Here is a 20477-nt window from a genome sequence, read left to right as displayed (position 1 = left end):
CCCCACAAAATAATCATAATGAACTGGGGACCCCGCAAAATAGACCCGTTCAAAGATATGAGCTCCTAAATGATGTGCAGTGTGTGGGTTATGGGATGTGCACTGTGCACACAGTATATGAGGGATGGAAAGTAACTTTAACTGGTGCTTGCATGATAATATGTAGGAGCATCAATGTAAGAAATATCCCCCCCCCCCGCCTGCACACACACCCGCCTGCCTGCACACACACACACACACACACACACACACACACACACACACACACACACACACACACACACACACACACACACACACACACACACACACACACACACACACACAGAGCTGGTTAAACATGTTGCCTCATGCTAGATGCAGAATAGATATGCCTCATGCTAGATGCAGAATAGATGCTAATATACAGCATATGATTTGTGAAAGTGACAAACGGGCTTCACAGTTATGTCAGGTGTGTTCATATACTAATGGTGATGCGATTTCAGATCAATTGCTCCAGCCACTGAGGAGAAACGCTGTTTCAGACAGACACTCACTCAGACAGACATTCGCAAAATTATATGTTTGATGTCATAATATCGGCCCTGTCAGCTAGAAACCTTGTATATCCAAAACTAGCTCTGGTCCAGACAGGCGGCTGACTCTAAGACTAGACCAGGATTTCTCAGCCCCTACGAGGGCTCAACTTCATTCAAAATAAACTAAACCACTTGGCTACTCACCTAACCAAAGGTAGTTTTGCGTGGTTGAAAGTCTATCCTCCGCGGTGGGAAACCTCTCAGCACCCCACCCACTCTGTAAAATACATGATTTGATTTTTGTCTTGAAATTAAACGCATCCAACTCGACCGTCGCTTATTTCTGGGTTGTGTCTGAAGTGGCTCGCTGCTGGCTCGGGGTGGGTGCATTTTATTTCATGACAAAAATAATTTATTTTACAGAGAGGGTGGGGTGCTGACAGGTTTCCCACCGCGGAGAATAGACTTTCAACAACGCAAAACTACCTTTGGTTAGTCGAGTAGCCAAGTAGTTTAGTTTATTTTGACTGAGGGTGATCCCTCGTAGGGGCTGAGAAACCCAGGTCTAGTCTTTGAGTCACCTGCCTGTCAGAGCTGATCCAAAACCATTACTTTTCAGGAAATAAAAAAAAGGGAAAAGAATCTGGGTTACAATGGGATCCATTGTAGTTATTATTTAGTCACAAGCTCTTTGTAATAATACTTTTCATTGGTTCAAAATGTATAACACCCACAGACACACTTAACCACTTTCACTTTCAAACATTTTCAAAACAAGAAGACTAGCGATATAAATCTGATACTTCCACCAAGTTTTGCAAGACACACAAGACAAATAATTACAAACAAACGAAATGGAGTTAAAATGATATAATCCCCTTTTGTTCTTTCTGTCAAAGGCAATTAGAAGGTTTACACCAGGGTTCCCCAATAGGCGGCCCGCGGGGGGCTACTGTCTGGCCCCCACCAACCCCAGTAATAATGGTGGTATAAGCAGCAACAACACTTCTAGTATATCGTCGTTGTCGGGTGGAAACCTCGTATCTCCAAATTTGTATGTTCTTTCGCAAAGTAAAGCCCTGCTTCATCATACAAGGCCGTCGCACAAAAGTAGTGAAAACAGCCGATCTACAAGCACACAGCGCCTCGCACCGCGAGGCGTTGTGTGCTTGTAGATCGGCTGTTTTCACTAGTTTAAATCATTTATGCGAAACGAACGGTTTTGGACATACAAGATTTTCACCCGACAATGACGATATCTGAACTGTCACTGGAGTAGCGGGAACGCCACCGTCGCCCCTGCAATGTTGTGGCCCTCGGCTTGGTACCCTAGACATAATTCGGCCCTTGGGGAAAACTAATTGGGGAACCCTGGTTTACACCTTATTTCTTCTTGTGTTGCAGCCAGCTGTCATTTTGGACATCGAACCAGAGCAACACTATCAACGGGACAGATGGCAGTGCTTTCCACCCACTGCTGAGCAGGGATGAACGTCTCTACATCTTCACTGCGGACCTTTGCAGGTGAATTTACAGCCACTTGTTTGCTGTTCACTTTAACCCATTTAGGCCTAGAATTATTGAATGCTTTAGTTATTGAAAAATAGCAGATATACAAGCTCGAGCTTGTAGATCTGCTATTTTTGAAAAAGTCCTGAAAATATGTGCAAATCTTTGAATGTATGTATTTTCAAAGCGAACGTTTGTGACTCAAATGTTGCTTCTGGGTGGTCCCTGGAACGAAATATTTTGAGATGGGGGTCCGTGGCCAAATAAATATCATTTTGGGGGTCCTTCAAATGAAAAGGTTTGAGAACCACTGACATAGTAGTCTCTCAAGAACAGACTACTGTAACTGAGCTCCAGTTAAGTGAAAATAACCTTTTCTTTGACGATGGCTAGCCAGATTGCTGACATAGAAACGTAGGGTTTTCAAAAAACCATAGAAGGATTCAAAAGACACTTATATAATCAGGTCAAAATTCTAATTTTCACGATTTTTCAAAAATAGCAGATCTACAAGCTCGCAGCGCGGCACTCGGTGCCGCGCTGTGAGCTTGTATATCTGCTATTTTTCAATAGTTAAAGCATAAAATAATGATACACAATACAGTGTACCCGTTCTGAATGGGTCAGTAGTGGCGTTTCCATAAAGCCACTTTTTGCGCATTAACGGCTTAATCGCAAAATGTTTTTATGGAAACACTTCAAAATGCGAATAAACTTTCATTATCCGCAAAAAAAGTTATCCGCTTGGAGGAGGAGGATTTTGAGCCTTTATCGAATAAACTAAATGCGCTTAAGTGAATGGAAACGGGTCAGACAATACATGCGAATAGATTATGACGTTCTAGGTCCATTTCCTCATCCCCTGCCGCTTTGTCCATGGTATAGCGTTAGCCCACAAAACAAACCTGTTGTTTGTTACACACGGAGTGACACGGACCATGTGTAAATTCCTCCCGTTTTCACCTCAAGCCATCGGTGGCGAGCGAACCCTTCCTCATCCCACGGTGTTGCGTGCCTGACGTGCCCAATCTACAAGCTCACAAGCACAGCAGCTCCCATCCACGTCTCCGCGCCGCGTTGAGAGCTTGCAGATCGGCCACCTGACCTTCCAGAGGACGCTAAAACTTGCACTGTGCAACTGCAGCGACGCGACCGCGGTTTTCCCGGTGAACCGGTAGCTTTATGTATTGAGAGGAACTCTTGCCAATTTCGTAAGAGACTCGTCGCCAATTGTATTTAAAAGTTATTTGGGGCCATGATGATGATAACACCTTCTTCCCACTACTAGACAGCGACCGAGTCACAGCAGTCAGACGTGCAGACGGTGCAGTGCTCAGGTTCGGTCTGATAAAAATCAGCCCGATCAACTCTTGCGACGTCGTTAATTCGAATGACACCCGCAAATGGAAACATGCTAAATTCGCTTTGTCTTAATGCGTATTTCTGATAATACGCTTCCCTAATTCTATTAAGTTTATGGAAACGCCACTAGTGTTGTGATTCTCACACCTTTTCCTTTCAAGAACCCCCAGTTTGGTATGCATTAGGACCATGGACCCTCATAACACTACGTAGGAATGGAAGCAAATCGTCCCTAGTACCCTTTTGGGTCCATTTTGTTCCAAGGAACCAAATGGGTCCACTTGAAAAATGTCCAAAAATAGCTTTATAAACACACATCCATTGGTTTATAAAATAAATATGTCATGTGACTCATCCAAATAGGGTGCAGCAGTTAATCAAACGAATCCATTTGATCGATTACAAAAGATAGTCGATAATCGATAATTTAATTAAATAATACATTTATAATCAATCCCTATCTTGGCCATGTCATTATAGGTGAAAAATAAAAACGACTAATAGCCTAGCCTATAACATTTAAAAAAGTCAGACAACATGCGATCTACAAGCTCCCTAACATGTTGTGACAATTCTTTTGCACCACACCATTATGCGACAAAGAACTTAAACGGTTTGTCAATATATATTTAAAAACCAGTAAGACTCCCTAATCGGGAGATAAGCGACCGTAGGTCACATGTATACACAAAGAGGGCTGTAATTGGGCCTGAAGGTGGCGCTATTTGGGACAAATTCATGTTGATGGGATGAGTGTAGACATACTGTGTACCGATGTGCGTGATTTTAGGGCAAAAATTGGAGGAGCAGTGTCCAAAAATGTGCTTTCAAAAATCGGCCTGAAGGTGGCGCTATATGGGACAGATCCATGTTGATGACATGAGTGTAGACATACTGTGTACCGATTTGAGTGATTTTAGGGCAAAAATTGTAGGAGCAGTGTCCAAAAATGTGTTTTGCAAGAATCAGCCTCATGGTGGCGCTAGAAGAGGGCCATGTGAGAAATGAGGGGTGGGGTCTCCGCGCCGCCGAGGCGGACGAATAGGTACCGGCCCCGGCTCTCCCGGTCGCTCCTAGCCCGAGTTACGGCATTTTATGTGCGCTGCAGTGGCAGGGGGTCCTCCACTGGGGGCGCCACCACTTTTGCATCCGTTCTGGAGCACCAGGAGTCGGTGGTCCCCGGGAATTCCCCGTGAGCAGCCCCGCTGGGGTGGTCATTTGGTCATTTTTGCACATTTGGTCATTTTTTACATCTGGGGGTCCCCCAGGGACCTAGGGGTCTCTGGAGCTCCGGGGGTCCTTGGAGGTTGTAGTTTGGCAGGCAAGGAGTGTGTGTGCAAAATCTGGCATGGATCGGGGCAACGGTTGCGGAGATATGAGCAGGGCAAAAGTGTGACGTGTGACTCACTCACTCACGGACGGACGGACGGACGGCGGAGGTTTTGGTAGTAAATGCGACCTACGGTCGCAATAAATCTATATTAGTAATTAATAAATCGATTAATATATACAGTATATCCATTCTTCGATTGATCTGAAAAGTAAAGAATCTCTAAACTAAAAATCTATAGTTGCAGGCGTAGCCCTAGGATTCATCACTTATTGATTGAAAGAACTCTATTACGATTATGAGTGCAATAATGTATAATAATTAACTTATACAGCACTTATCAAGACAAAGCTGCTGTACACTAAAAAACGAACATTTATAAAAGAACATTTTCATAAAAACATGACAAAAAAGTTTAACTCACACAACAATACATTTCAACATCTAAATGTTAAGCTCCTTTGACAAAAGCAAGCAATAACAAGAGATTTACAGCAAACAAACAACACTCCCATGTCCTTACATCCTCAATGCCAAGAATAATGCCTTGCTGGGGAAAAGGAGGAAGAACTCCTGGGGAGGCTCACAAAAGAAGGGGTCCCTCCAGGCCTTCCAGGCGTGCTATAGGTGCCGAGTGGGCAATATTGAAATGCAAACAAACAAAGAAAAACTCAACCTTTTTCAGGACACGACACCCCCAAAATAATCATATTTGAACTGGGGACCCCACCCCCCAGTCTGGCAAGCACTTGGAGTTGAGACAATACATTTAGTTTAACTCGGTTCCACAGATAAATATTGTGAAAATAGACAATCTGCAATGAATATTTTGTTATATTTGTAGATCGTCTTTTTTCCAAAATTCTGCCTATTTCTTATATTGACAAGTTCCAGTTTTTATCGCATAGTTTCTTGATTACTTTTGATGCAGTAATGGACTTTTTTTCTTTTCTTTTTTGAGTGATTAAAAAGGTCTTAAAGTCATTAAATTGTTACTTTATTGTCATCTGGGGACCCCTGGGGGTCCTGACTGACCCACAGCAGATTTACAACAGATATTAAGACTTTCATTACAAGTACATTTTAAGATCTGTTGTAAATCTGCTGTGGGGCTCAGGACATTGAATGGATGTCCTGTTTAACCTGGCCTAGGGAGCAGATACTCACACCATATTTAAAAACAATTTATATATATTATGCTCAGAGCAATGTGTCGGACCCAGGACATGTTGCTTCAGGCCAAAATACTTTTAAAGACATGTCCGTTAAATTCATAGTCATATTCAGTAGGAGCAATAGTCTCATTTGGGAGTGATCTAGTATTTAATATAGACGCAATTTCACGATCAGATTGAAAGATGGAGCAACAGCTTAATGTGTACGAGGTTAAATGTCAGCGCACAATGGGACAAAGGGACATTATATTGAAGGATGGCCTCGTGTAGCCTGTGTTTTCACACACGCCAGTTCACCTGGAGAGGATGTGTGGCAGATGAGATAATAGTGGTCTATTTCTAGTTCAAACGTTCAACATCCTTATTAGTTGTATAACGTGACATTACAGGATGTATTTGTAATTGTAGAACGCTGATAGCGCGTGGTGAGGTGAAAGGGGTAAGAAATCAAGGAAAGAGAAAGATAGATGAAGCCCCAGAGACACTAATAGTGGTATAATATACAGTATATATGTTTTTGTTATGAATCGTTTTTATTCATTAAATCACAAAAACAATGCATAACATATAACTGGATGCACCGTGAATGAAAAGTAAACACAAACAAGATACATATAAATATACATACAACACAACTCATGTACACCACATAAAACTAACAAAAGACAAAAGAACAAGAAATAAAATAACAAGCTAATGCCCACCCACCCCTCCCAGGACCGACAATAATGTCATGAAAAGCAGGGCCAAACACCAGACATACCTGTTCAAAGTTCCTACCATTCAGGTAAGGACAGCCTCAATCATGTCCTCATTTACTGCCAGGATTGTTTTCCGTCTTTAGTCGTTGCCCTGCCACGCTTTCTGAGTCACATAGAAAACGTCATCATTGAGGGCTCGCAGGAGAAGGTTTCCATCTCGTAGCCACCATCTTCTTTGCTGCTGTTAAGCCAGCAACGAAGGTGCACTTGTGTGTGCACTTTAGGTGTAGCTGAAACCAGGGGCGTCACAAGGGGGGGGAGTGGGACAAGGTGGAGGGGCCTTAATTATTTTATACTTAAGCTATTGAAAAATAGCTATTGAAAACCGAGTGCCGCGCTGCAAGCTTATAGATCTGCTGTTTTTGAAAAGTTGTGAGAATGTGTGCAAATCTTTGAATATATGTGTTTTTTAAGCGAACATTTGTAACTGAAATTTTGCTTCTGGGGGTCCCTGGAACTAAATATTTTGAGATGGACGTCCGTGGCCAAATACATGTAATTTTGGGGGTCCTTCACATGAAAAGGTGAAGGACATAGAAACATAGGTTTTTCAAAAAACCGTAGAAGGATTTGAAATATTCAAAGACTTACACAAATGTTCACAATTGTTCAAAAATAGCAGATCTACAAGCTCGCAGGTGAGCTTGTATATCTGCTATTTGTCAATAGTTAAAGTACCCAGGGCCCAGAATTTGGTGCAACACCCCTGGCTGAGATACATACTGTACATCATTTAAAATAAATAAAGACAGGCCTGAGCTGCCGCTGTGGTTGTCTGGGCACTCTAGGCTGCAATGCCAGCCTGACAGCGTGTTGCGGGTTCGAATCCCGATTCCAACAACCTTTGCTGCGTGTCACTCCCCATCTCTCTTCCCATTTCCTGTCAGTCTACTGTCCTATCAATAAAGATGGAGAAGGTGTAATATCAACAGAAAAGTTTCTGTTTCTGTTTTTGTATGTTTTTGTCCTCAAAAGGGTAGGCACAGTTAGCTTCGGCTTCAGCCCCTGCCTTTTTTGATGTTGCCAAAATGTGTAAACTGAAGTAATTTTTCTTTGTAATGATATAAGGCACCGAAATAAACTATTCATTCAACTTCCAAAAGTAATGAAAGTTTAGCAGCAACCATATTCCAAAATGAGGACACTCCCAAACCATATGAAAGAGGGTACCACGAGTATTTCGAGCGCAAAAAGTGCAGTTAGGACTACTTTTTTTTCGAAACTGTGTTCAATTCGGCATGACATTCCTCCATAAAGTATTCACAGATAAGGACCCATAATTCGATTCCAATAAAAATGCATATAGTAGTGGTATAATATTAAATGTTTTCTAATACATAAAAGTAAGTGATGAGTCAGAGACACAAGCTTTAGTTTGCTCGCAGAAAGGAAAAAGAAATGCTTATTAACCATGTACTGTAGTCCACGGATTATGCAAGACCAGGCAGTTTCACATTGTACTTCCTGGCACGTAACTTGGATATCTTTAACAAAGTGCCTGGCAGACGTGTTCACTGAGATTTTAGTTCCCACATGGAGGGGGGAATAAAGAAATGTCCCCAGACGAATCCTGTTGGACTTAAGAACTTGGATCCTGTTGTCCACTGGAATTGCGTCTCCCCAATGAGAACTTAATGTTCTCATTAATGTCCTTGAGAACCCTTCACCCTCAAACCTGCTGCAAGCTTCCACCCCGTTTGGCTAAGAGTGGAAAGAATCCCCCGGGCGCCAGAGTCTGTCCTTTAGCACAGATAGGGTGTTTCCAGACCCCCTCCTCCCTCCCCTCGAATGTTTCCTAAACACTTTACCCTCCTCACTTATAGCCCAGTAAGCGTCAGCGCAGACATCTGTGTTATTGTGGCTAAAGGGGAACACGCAGCATACACCCCCAGCCTCTTGCTTCCCTTTCCACCTTGATTCAAATAGGAAATGCCTCTCTCAACATGGCTTTAAGTTAACATGTTCCCCAAGGCCATGGCTTGGTGTGATGTAAGCAAGCAAGCTGTGAAATAACTCAACAGCACTACGCACTGTGTTTTACCAGCAAGACGCCTAAGGGCGAAAAGCGAGGTCGCGCCATCTGTCTTGACCATCTGTCTTGGCCATATATGGATTCTGTTAGTGTGGTTCTCCTAACAGGGCATCATCTGGGATACGATCCCTTGTATGCCCATATATGGAGATCCCTAAAGAATCCCTTATATGCCCGTATATGGAGATCCCTACTCTGTCTCTGAGTATCTGACATCACTGTGATTTCACCTGTTTATGCCCATACATGGAGATCCCTGCTCTGAGTATCTGACATCACTGTGATGTCGCCTGTGATGTCACAGTGATTTGTCCACCACAGTCCGGACGGACGGATACGGACAAGCTGTGACGGTTCTGATAGTAAACTGCAACCTACGCTCGCAATTGTTTTCAGGTGTCAATGTGCAACCCCCACGTCACTTTCCCGTGACCCCACTTGGGGTCCCAGGCCATCGCTTGAGAACCTCTGAACTGATCTATTAGTCGACTAAGAATTTCTTTAGTCGCGGGCAGCCCTAATTATAAGTTGTTTAATATTGGTCCTGACTTCCCCTCCTCGACCGTGTGTAGTCATGGAACTTTGACCCAGTAACTGACTGCTGAATGACCCACACATGGAAGTGGAACTGGATGCTTGCAGACAGGTGTAATTGTTAAAATAGCTTCACAGCTAGAAGGTCCTGGGTTTGATTCCCGCCGGGGACACTGTGGGACCTGGGGGCGTGTTCTCTCCTCCGCGTCATCAGTGCACATACCCTATGTGGGGTTGGCAAAAGTGCATTTCTGTGTGGATTTTGCATGTTCCCCCCATGTCCCCTATAGGGTAGGTACCCTCAGAAAAAACATGCAATAATCCTGGTCTCTAGACTGCCTCGGGGGCGCCTGATGGAGGGGAAAGGAACTGGTTGGAATAAAGTGTTCCTTCCATGTGTTACGTCCAAACGGGGAAACTCCCCCTGTCAGGTGAATAGAAGCAACTTGGACTCCTCATGCATAGAAAGAAGCATGAGGTCAGTCCGTTGTCTACCCAGGTTGGCAGAGGGAGTGTAGCACCCAGGATTACATTAGATAATTGACACTGGTTGAAAAATGTGTTACAAAAATCGTGGGATAAAAATCGAAGGGAAAAAAATATAGCTTCATGCCTTTTCTTTTTACGAAAAGGCCTAACCTCTGCTCTTCTAAACTTTGATATTATGTACTGTATGTGCGTTGTAGGGATGGGTTTCTCAATAAATTCTGCCATATTCTTTTTGTTTGTTCTTTATCCTAAATGATTAACAATAATTGAGCATGTTAACAAAGGACCTTGTGTCTTTTTAAGTTGCTTGTCTCATGGAGGTCCAGTGAGAGGTCAATACAGTATTGTTGCACAATAGGTGGGCCGCCGTCGCAAAGGACCACATCCTCGCCTGGTGGGCTGAGGCTGTATGGCCTCGTTTGTTCTTCCTTAGAACCATAGGGATTCCCTAGACTGAACATAAATACAGATACATAGTGCTTCTATTGTACTTCTCACAATAACGCGATTCTCTGGGAAGAGAGTAACATTTCCAAACATTCACATGCAATGCTGGGACCACCAACAGTTACTTTCTGTAATTGCGATAGGGACATTTCACCAACAAAGACCATTGCTGAACGAAAACAGTATTCAGCCCATAATAATGCGTTTCAACGAGCAGAATGGTAATTATTAACATCCTGTTTCATTGTGCATCTGCGTCTGCCCTCCAGGTCCATCTTCATGGAGTATGAGAAGGATGTGGAGGTCAAAGGAATCCCAGCATACCGCTTCACACCTCCACGGGACGTCTTCGCCAGCAAGGAGGAGAACCCGGCCAACGAGGGCTTCTGTGTCAGCCCCAAGGAGTGCCTGGGAACGGGCCTGCTCAAAGTCAGTCCCTGCCGTAAAGGTAAACATCCACCTATATTCTCAGCTTCCCCTTTTTTTCCTTTTCAGTGTGGTTTTTTTCTGAGATTTTTACGGCTCTAGCAGTGATTCCCAACCATTTTAATTTCAAGGACTTCCAGGTTTGACATGCATTGTAGGCTACGGACCCCCATTAGACTCCAATTTACATTGTAAAATCAACGTTAATTTAACTCTGAGAGTCTACAAATGGAACCACAAAACAACTGTTTTCACCCTCTAAATGGCCCATGGGATTTAATGCATGTCCCTCTCTCCTGCCCCGAGTGACCATAGCTGGCCCTGTGTCTGAGAGGACAGTAAGCTCTATCACCTGATCCTCCTGGCCTCGGTACACAAGCCAAGCATAAACTCCATGCCTACATCGTAACAGCGCAAGTGTCTTTTAGATTTATGACCAATGTCACTATTTATTATGATTTGTTATTTGTTATCTGTGTTTCCATATCAAAGACAAATAACTGGGGGCTGAGCTCCCTCATTTTAGCAAGCAGACTGAAGCTTCATTTCACAAGTAGGCATTAGGCAAGGGGTGAGAAAATGTCTGTGTATGCACGTGCACGCATGTCTGCCTCTCTCTCTCTGTTCTCTGTGAGGGTGCACACGTGGAGTGACCTTGGGTTGTCACAGGGACAGCCACTCAGGTGACTCCAGTAGCCAAACACAGATCACCTCTGCCCCACTAAACCACTTTCAACCTGGACACCCTATTTTCAGCATGTCATTATAGGTGAAAGCTGAAAACCTTCAAAGAGTTTCAAAAGAAAATCTCCAACAACCTACAGAAATTTAAGATTATAAGAATATTTATGTTCTTTTTTTGTTAAAATATAGTGGCCAATAGCCAAATGTAAAATCGTGTCATAGGACAAAGTAATAACCCTTAAAGGGGAATTCCACTCATTTTCAAATTTCAACATTGAACTATGTCATTAATAATATACCTTAGAGTTGTTGGAAATAAGAAAAAGGTTCCCCCCTTCTGTGTTGCCTAGAACTGGAGGATTATGTGGGGTCATGTGATCAGTGACATCATGACAGTCTCTTATTTCCACAACACAACTCTTAAGGTATTATTGTTGAAAATGAGTGGTACTCCCCTTTAAGTGGTTAAAGGGCTGTCCACACCAAGCACTATGCAAGTATAAATAAATAGTTAAAAAAATGGCTCCAAGTCAAGTTGATGGCCGAGTCCATACCACAACTATAACAACATTATAGATATAGTAGCCTATTTATTATAGTGTGTGATGTGGACAGCCTTTAAAGGAGTAGTTCACCCACAAAATGACTTTCTTTCTATTGATTACTCATGCCATGGAGACTTGAGTCCAATAATATTTATTTGTATTTGTTGCATCCCTAAGATACTTTTTTTGATTATAGTAAATGTAACCCCATTGATTAATCAATGGGGGTACATTTATTGCATGAGTAATCAATGGAAAAAAAGTCATTTTGGGGGTGAACTACTCCTTTACCGGTAAGTCCACTTTCTACCTGTTTCACTGCACACAAAGTAGAACTTTTAACTAGTCTCTTATCTCAACCTTAAGCCATATGGCCCATAGTTCAGGAAAGGAATGTCTCCTATTGACAATGTTCGGATGGAACTCCGTGTGAGGAACATGGATGTCAATTACATGCAATAAACGTTTCCAGACAAGGTCAACGCCCTGTCTATTGTGTTGTGGGAGAAATGGTCAAGAAATGTGTCCTGGGTAAGAGGTCAAACTGAATCTAGTATCCTTCTGTCCAGGACTTCTGGTCGACTCCATTGTTCTCCCTTTCAATTTGGTCATAGGTCAAGCTATAAAACAGGCAGGGTCCATGATTATGATTTGTCGCGTTCGAGTTCGTTGTAGGTCGTGTGTCAACTTTCAGTGATCACATCTAATCATGTCGACAGTCTTTCAGCAACTCTGTTTTAGAGGGGTTGACTAACACCATCATTTTGAGTCATATTATGTAATAATACAAAAAAAAACAATGTGTCAGCCGATAACAATTTCTCAACTTCATGATGTGTTTTAGTGACTCAATCTTTTAGTGGGATAGAGCTGCATGATGCTTTGTAAATAGGCAGTTTAAGCTTGACGATTTTCAGGATGGCAACGCCAGGCGGAGTACGGCTGCTATGACGTAATATAGCTACTTACCTATCCTATCCTATCCTATCCTCCCCTCTCCTCTCCTCTTCTCTCCTGTCCAGGGGCTCCTGTGGTTGCATCCTTCCCTCATTTCTACCTGGCAGATTCTCAATATGTTGATGCCGTCGAAGGACTGTCTCCTGTAAAAGAGCATCACCAAACCTTCGTAGACCTTAACCCGGTAAGTGACAACACAGCAACATAACTGACACTGAAAACTACTGTGGTTGTAATTTGGATCCGTGACGTGGTCATTCTTCTTTCACACTGTACTGTACATGTCCATCAGTCATGTCACTCAGTGGTTCTCAACCTTTTCAGGCCCCCAAAATAATCATATTTGAACCAGTCAGTTCTGCAGATAAATGATGAGAAAATAGCAGATCTACAAGCTCACAACGCCTCGCAACGCAAATTGTCACTTCACTGTCATCTGGGGATCCCCCCCTGAAATATCATGTGGGGCCCAACATGATAGTGGGGGTCCCGACACACAGCTTGAAAACCACTTATTTATAACTAAAGGCAACCTCTGGTCTTGTGCACAAGCACAAGCACACATGCACGCACGCACGCACGCACGCACGCATGCACACACGCACACACGCACGCACGCACGCACACACACACACACACACACACACACACACACACACACACACACACACACACACACACACACACACACACACACACACACACACACACACACAAGCCTATGCTTTAGCCCCACCTAGTGCTTCACTTGTTGAATTACAGAAACACATTGACTGTGTTTGGCAACTCCTATACCTCTTTACACTGCATTCATTCAAAGTGCATTTTGTTTGTTCATAGATCGTTGGAGTTCCTGTCCGTGCAAGCAAGAGGGCCCAGGTCAATATCCTGATGGAACATATCTTGGGATACACGTAAGTATCTGCATGCCAATACATATAATCTCTGTAACAATGTTAATTTCGCAGACTATAGAGACTACTGTTTTCGCAGACTATGACGAAAAATGTTCGACAGCTACCTACAAGTTCACAGCGTGTCGCAGAGCAACACATTGTGAGCTTGTAGATCAGCTATTCTCAGCAAGTGTTAAATCAGCCATTACGAAGCCATCAAGGCCACCAACATAACATTTTGGTAGATTTAGTCAACTGAAATATATTACGATATTTATTTGACTAAAACTAGACTAAAACCTTAAAACCTTTCAGATGGCTAAATGTAACTAAAACTAAATTAAATGTTACTCAAAAGACTATGACTAAAACTAAATCAAAAGTTGTTGTCAAAATCATCACTGCTCTGTAATTCTGCAGCTTAATTCTCCTTCCTCTTGTTGTGTACAGGAATACAAGACCGCTGAATAAAACAGTCCTTCCAGTTATGTTCCTCAATGAGGTGAGAACAAATATTTATTTCCAAATATACACCCTGACAATGACAAGATAAATGTTGTGACGACTCTTTTGGGACGTCTATAGAGCATAGTTATTGTTAACGTGTCTGCCGTCTATAGCAGTGGTTCTCAACCTGTGGGTCGGGACCCCCAGGTAGGCCCCAGATGATTAGCTTAATGTGCAACGTTGTTTTTCTCACTCAACAGTAAACAAACCAACATAAAGTTTAAGTGTATAGAGGGCATCTGCACATTTCTAAAGTGACAATTTAAGGACTTTTTAATACCTCTAAAATGACCAATTAAACATTGGCCAAATTGTCAAATATTAGAGGCTGAAATTGTGAAAATAGCAGATCTACATGCTCACAACGTTGCAATGCGTTGTGAGCATGTAGATCTACTATTTTCACAATAGAACCAACCGTGTTATACAAAATGTAATGCCTCACCTCTTAGTGCTCGTCAGGGTAGGGGGTCCCCAGTTAAAATATGATTATTTTGGGGGTCGTGGCCAGAAAAGGTGGAGAACCAATGGTCTATCTATAGAGTGTACTTATTGATATTGTTTCTGTCATCTCTACAGAGTGTGGTTATTGACGATGCGTCAGTGGAGAGGCTCCAGAAGCTGCTGCTGATCGTGACACTGGTGTCCAACTTCCCCCTCCTCATCGTGGCCCTCGGTGGCATCATGCTCATCGTCTTCATCATCCTGCTGGTCCGCGACCAGAAACAAAAGGTACGACATTCCAGCTGCGATGGGTGATCTACTCTCCGCCACACAACGGTATCGTGCTACGAAAATGAGCGATCTACAGCTTGTAGAGCGTCTATTTTCGGCACACGACACCTGTTTTGGCTGTACGCCAAAAATATAAATAGGCCTAAAGCAAAATTACACTTTGGTTGAAGTTTGTGTTGAGTAATTACCTTGGCATGATGTAAATCCCAAAGTTGCTCTGTTGATTCGAAATAGTCTCCTCACTGACTTACATTGCACGGTGAAGTAGGTCTCAGAGTCAGTCCTTTAGCACACAAATACACAAATTAATTTATTACAAAAATGACAATTTGGTGTTGATTTTACTATTGTGTAAATTTTGTATCTGCTGACACAAAGTGTCAGGTCTTGTAATATTATATATTGTATATAATAATATATATTATAATATATATTATATATTTTGCTTTGTTTGCAATCATTTATGTGATAAAAAGACGTGGTTTCACTGTGCAATCTAAGTCAATTAAGAGACTATTTTGGATTCTCTTTTTGTAATCAACGGAGCAACTGATAAAGATATCTTGTCAATATGGCAATCATGGCAAGGAAACGTCACAAGCCAAACATCTACCAAAGTGTATTTTGCTTTAAGAAGGAAATCCAGGAAGGGATTTACGAAAGCTACTTTTTAGAATACAATGGGAATTATTGTGTTATATGAGTGTGCTGTTTAGGCTTTGTTACATTGTAGATCTGCTGAATGGGTTCAAGTCTTATTTCCATCAATCTTCTTTTCCTCACTGCATTATGAGTTGCTATTGTATACTATAATTCTTGGCTCAAAACCACAAATGATCTCTGCCTCATTTCTATATTTCCATGGTATATACTGTATGTCAGGGGTCTTCAACGTTTTCAGGCCTAGGACTTCTTTTAACCATTTGAACCGTCAATACTTAATAAACTTTATACTTAGTCTCTTTTTCCTCTTTTTCCCCCCTTCACCAAAGCTCTTTGCCCAAAATAGCAGATCTACAAACTCACAACGCCTCGTGCTGCGAGGCGTTGTGAGTTTGTAGATCTGCTATTTTGTTCTCAGAATAAGGACACTATGGTTCAAGTGGTTAATATAAAAAAGGAGAAAAAGGTTTCTATGATTTGGAGGACCCCCATAGTAACTCTGAGGACCCCCTGTTGAAGACCCTTGCTGTACGTTAAATGAAGCATTTGCCTGCTAACAATCTCTTATCTTACACCATAGAAAACTGCTGAGAAGGACACAACATACACCCCAGTCAGTGATAAGGAGGTGGATGAAACGGACAAATCAAATTATATCGGCATGACGCCGACTGCTGACAAAGAGTCCTGAAGAAGAGCTGTGGGGATCGCAGTGGAGTCGGGGAGTCCAGGAGCGATGCAGTGGCACATTCAGTTCAATGAGAAGGAGTCCAGGGAGCGATTCAGTGGCACATTCAGTTCAATGAGAAAAAGAAAGAAAAGTCCCATTTGTCATTATAATCGGTGGTGGGAAACGTACTCAAATGTTTTACTTTACAAGTAAAAGTTTCAATACTGCAATGTAGAAATGCTCTGTTACAAGTAAAAGTCCGTAATTCAAAGATTACTTGAGTAAAAGTACAAAAGTATTGGTATCAAAATGTACTTAAAAGTATCAAAAGTAAAAGCACTCATTATGCAGAATGTCCCTTTTTAAGTTTTCAAATGTACAAAGTCTTTTGAAAATAGCAGATCTACTAGGTCACGATGCAAGCAACGCATTGTGAGCTTGTAGATCGGATATTTTCAAATGGCTGAAATGTATATAGGGGCTTTAGTGGTTAATGTATGTTTTGTAATGATAATCAAAATCTACAAAGTAACTAGTAACGAAAGTTTTCAAATAAATGTAGTGGAGTAAAAAGACAATATTTGTCTCTGAGATGTAGTGGAGTAGAAGTAAAAGTATTGGAAATTGGAAGTCCAAACTTCAAAATTGTACTTTTTTCTAAATTATTTTTTCTTTCTTTTTTTTCTTTTCAAAATATTACTTTCCACCACTGATTATAATACATCACTGTGGTCCCAGGTTAATTCATTATGGAGAAGGGGCACAGGCATGTTTTTGGAATAAGTCAAATGAAAGATCATATTACATATCACAGCCTAAGTGTGTTGAGTGTCTGGAATAGAGGAAGACAATTAATTTGTCAATGAGGAGTCATGATTGTTGTTTAGGCCACCATGCATTGCCTAGCTGGAGTTTACAATATCTGTGAACAGGTAGGGGTTGTCAGTTACAGTTATAGTGGACTTATCTCAAACAGACTGTTACACCCTAGGAACAATGGAAGGTTTATTACCTTGCCTGTCCTTCTGACTTGCTGTTTTTTGTTGTTTTTCCCCTTTCTTGTATTTAAACAACGCACGCACGCACGCACGCACGCACGCACGCACGCACGCACGCACGCACGCACGCACGCACGCACGCACGCACACACACACACACACACACACACACACACACACACAGAGAGAAAACTAAATTGATGAATACTGTACAATAGATGATAATAAACAAATAGCTCAAATATATGATCCAGGGGTCAGATAAATAAAATCCATGCTGTTTGTACAGTAACTAGTTTTTCCATTATACTTAGAAAATGCATTTGTTTTGCTAGTTTTTACTTTCTTTCTCCGAACAAAAATAATCAATAACAATCATATATCAATCCTTAAATGTGTCCCCCAAAAATGTCTTACTAAACGTTTCCATAAGATTACCCCAGAATCATTCAAACTATTTTTATGATTGGCTTTTATTTATAATATTTTATTTTTGGGGTGGGTGTGGCATTTGTGTGACAATAGGGCTAAGCTAAGCGAGTCCTTTGGGACCAGGGCAATGTGTGTAAACTGTGAATATTAGGTTTCAAATTCTCAAATTACACTCTCAGGGGCCTGTGCTGGGAAATGTATAGACATTTGCAGAATATTGTGAAAATATATCTACTGTACAAGCTCACAATGCGTCTCTCCGCGATGTGTGTTTTTTTTTGTACATAACAGTATGTACAATAGTGTTAACAAGTGCAAGCCAGGTCACACACGGGACCAGTAGTTAATGGTCACTGTAGTTCTCCACACTCTCTCTCTCTCTCTGGCAATTAAGTCAATTCAGTTTTGTGATCTAATTTCATTTCATACTTGAGGTTTTTTCTACACCAATTGTAATTATTCTCTTATATGGCATATGTCATATTTTTGTAATATAGTATTGAGATACTACATTTCTCCACATGTTTGGTGAGGATGCAACAAATCCTGAATATTTTCAAAACAATTTTTTAATTAATTAATCAAATTTGTAGTAAATATTTAGTACAGGTTTAACACAACAGATATTTTTTCATTGCAATGATAAGCTTTTATCATTATGAAGAGTTTTATCATTATGTGAATACGTAAAATACTATTTAATACAATACTGAATGTATACTGAATGTATCAGTTTCAAGTGACCTTGTCCTATAGTTAGAGCACAAAATACATGTGAAACATACTACTGTATATGTCAAACAACACAGGGTCATATATTAGATCTCTAGTGTTGATTTCGTAAACTAAAACTATGACGTTGACTACCTTTTTTTACTGACGAAAACTAAATAAAAGCTAAGCTATATGATGACTAAAACTAAGACTAAATATGTTGACAGTTTTGTCAACAAAAAAACTAGACTAAAATGTCAAGTCACGGGCAAAATATTTTCTTTTTGACTAAATCATCTGTAGATTTAATCGACTAAAATATTTGGTCAACTATAAAACTAGACTAACACTAAAACATGTCAGATGACTAAAATATGACTAAAACTAAATGGAATTTTATTCAAAAGACTACGACACTGTCTCTAACTCAATATTTGACATGTGCTGCAAAGGGTGTACAAAGGTCAATGTCAAATGGGTCAACTATTGGTGGTTAAGACACTCGTATAGCTTCTGATCCGTTCATCATAGAAATATGAGACTGCATTTTGAGAACTTGTCTGAAGCCATTTCACTTCCTGCTTTACGTTTCCTGGATGGTGTACGATTATGATGTAAATTGATGTTGAAGTTTGGCTTGTTTTATGTTACATTTGTTTGAACATTAGCTAGGTAGGTACTTAGATCAGTGGTTCTCAACCTTTTCAGGCCGCAACCCCCAAAATAATCATATTTTAACTGGGTGGGGTCCCCCCCCCACCCCACCCTGACGAGCACTAAGAGTTGAGGCATTGCATTTTGTATAACACGGTTCTATTGTGAAAATAGCAGATCTGCGTGCTCACATCTAGGCTACATGCTCACAACGTCTTCCGTTGCAAGGCGTTGTGACTGTGAGCATGTAGATCGGCTATTTTCACAATTTCTGCCTCTAATATTTGACAATTTGGCATTTTAGAGGTATAAAAATTCCTTAATTGTTACTTTAGAAATGTGCAGATACCCTCTATACACTTAAACTGTATGTTGGTTTGTTTTATGTTGAGAGAGAAAACAATGCTGCACATTAAGTTGATCATCTGGGGACCCCCCACAATAATTTGGGGACCTCCCCGGGGGGTCCCGACCCACAGGTTGAGAACCACTCACTGCCTTTAGATTATCATTGCTGCAGATGAATGCCAACCTCCTTTGTTATGTTTGTGTATATGTTTTGGAGGGCTCAAAATCATAATGATTCAGCAGCTATTTGTGACATGTGTCATTGGAACATACCTAGATATAGATATATATTTTCATTTTCGAATTGTAGTATAAGAGGGTTCTCCACATTATCTTTAATTTCATTTAAAACAAATTAATGTATTCCATTCAGCTACCAGACTAAGATGCATTGACTGCAACAGCCTGCATTAATTGTTTTCCGTTGTGGCCATTTATCATGTATTAAACTGTGAAGATATTTGAGGTCACGTCACAGTGCATTTCTTTAATAAAGTAATTAAAGAAAGGTTGTAGAAACACTTTGCATTTTACAAGACTGTACTGATGAATAAACATGACTTGCACTGTAGTAGGCTACTCAGTATTCATTAGAAAAGGTGTTTTCTTGCAGCAACTAATGTAGGCCTATTATACATATAGTTAGTAAACTGGTAGAGTAATTTTAATAGGCTACTATGAAACCAAACCACGACATGCTGTTTGTAAATACTATTATGTGCCATTATTTTTGATTACATGTGTGGCTTCTTGAAAGATTCTCTGTCGTAAAAATACAACACAATTGTCTCGTTTTTGTTTATTATTTGTTTCACCAGAGAATGTAATATTATGCAACAATGTACTGCTACTGTATACAATTATTTACCATCAGTATTCATATATTGCTGTTTTAATTCTGGGATGCTATAATACAGAGGACTATATGTGTACAATGAAATAAAATCTATCACAACTGGATGGATCTGACAAGTCATCCTTTTTTTCTTCTTTGGGCCATTGTCTACAGGTAGACTCTAGCATGGGTCCATTTGATGTACATCATCATCAACTCTATTGACAGACACATAAGGTCCAATAAACACACA

General features: G+C 41.0%; 1 protein-coding gene across 1 annotated transcript in view; it reads left to right on the top strand.

The window, feature by feature from the left end:
- The window catches only part of LOC308300043 (lysosome membrane protein 2-like), a 44218-nt gene extending 23869 nt beyond the window's left edge, over positions 1–20349 (top strand). Inside the window, exons 6-12 of the mRNA XM_080743808.1 lie at positions 1926–2045; positions 10430–10608; positions 12838–12956; positions 13613–13686; positions 14119–14170; positions 14755–14907; positions 16154–20349. Of these exons, the coding sequence (XP_080599934.1) occupies positions 1926–2045; positions 10430–10608; positions 12838–12956; positions 13613–13686; positions 14119–14170; positions 14755–14907; positions 16154–16264 (808 nt within the window). The 3' untranslated portion in view covers positions 16265–20349. The remainder of the gene's footprint in view (positions 1–1925; positions 2046–10429; positions 10609–12837; positions 12957–13612; positions 13687–14118; positions 14171–14754; positions 14908–16153) is intronic.
- Positions 20350–20477: the final 128 nt, after the last annotated feature.

The sequence above is a fragment of the Nannobrachium achirus genome (genome assembly GCF_963921795.1).
Source record: "Nannobrachium achirus genome assembly, chromosome: 15".
Classification (NCBI taxonomy): domain Eukaryota; kingdom Metazoa; phylum Chordata; class Actinopteri; order Myctophiformes; family Myctophidae; genus Nannobrachium; species Nannobrachium achirus.
Note: the sequence above shows the minus strand (reverse complement) of the source record. Positions and strands in the feature narration are given on the sequence as shown.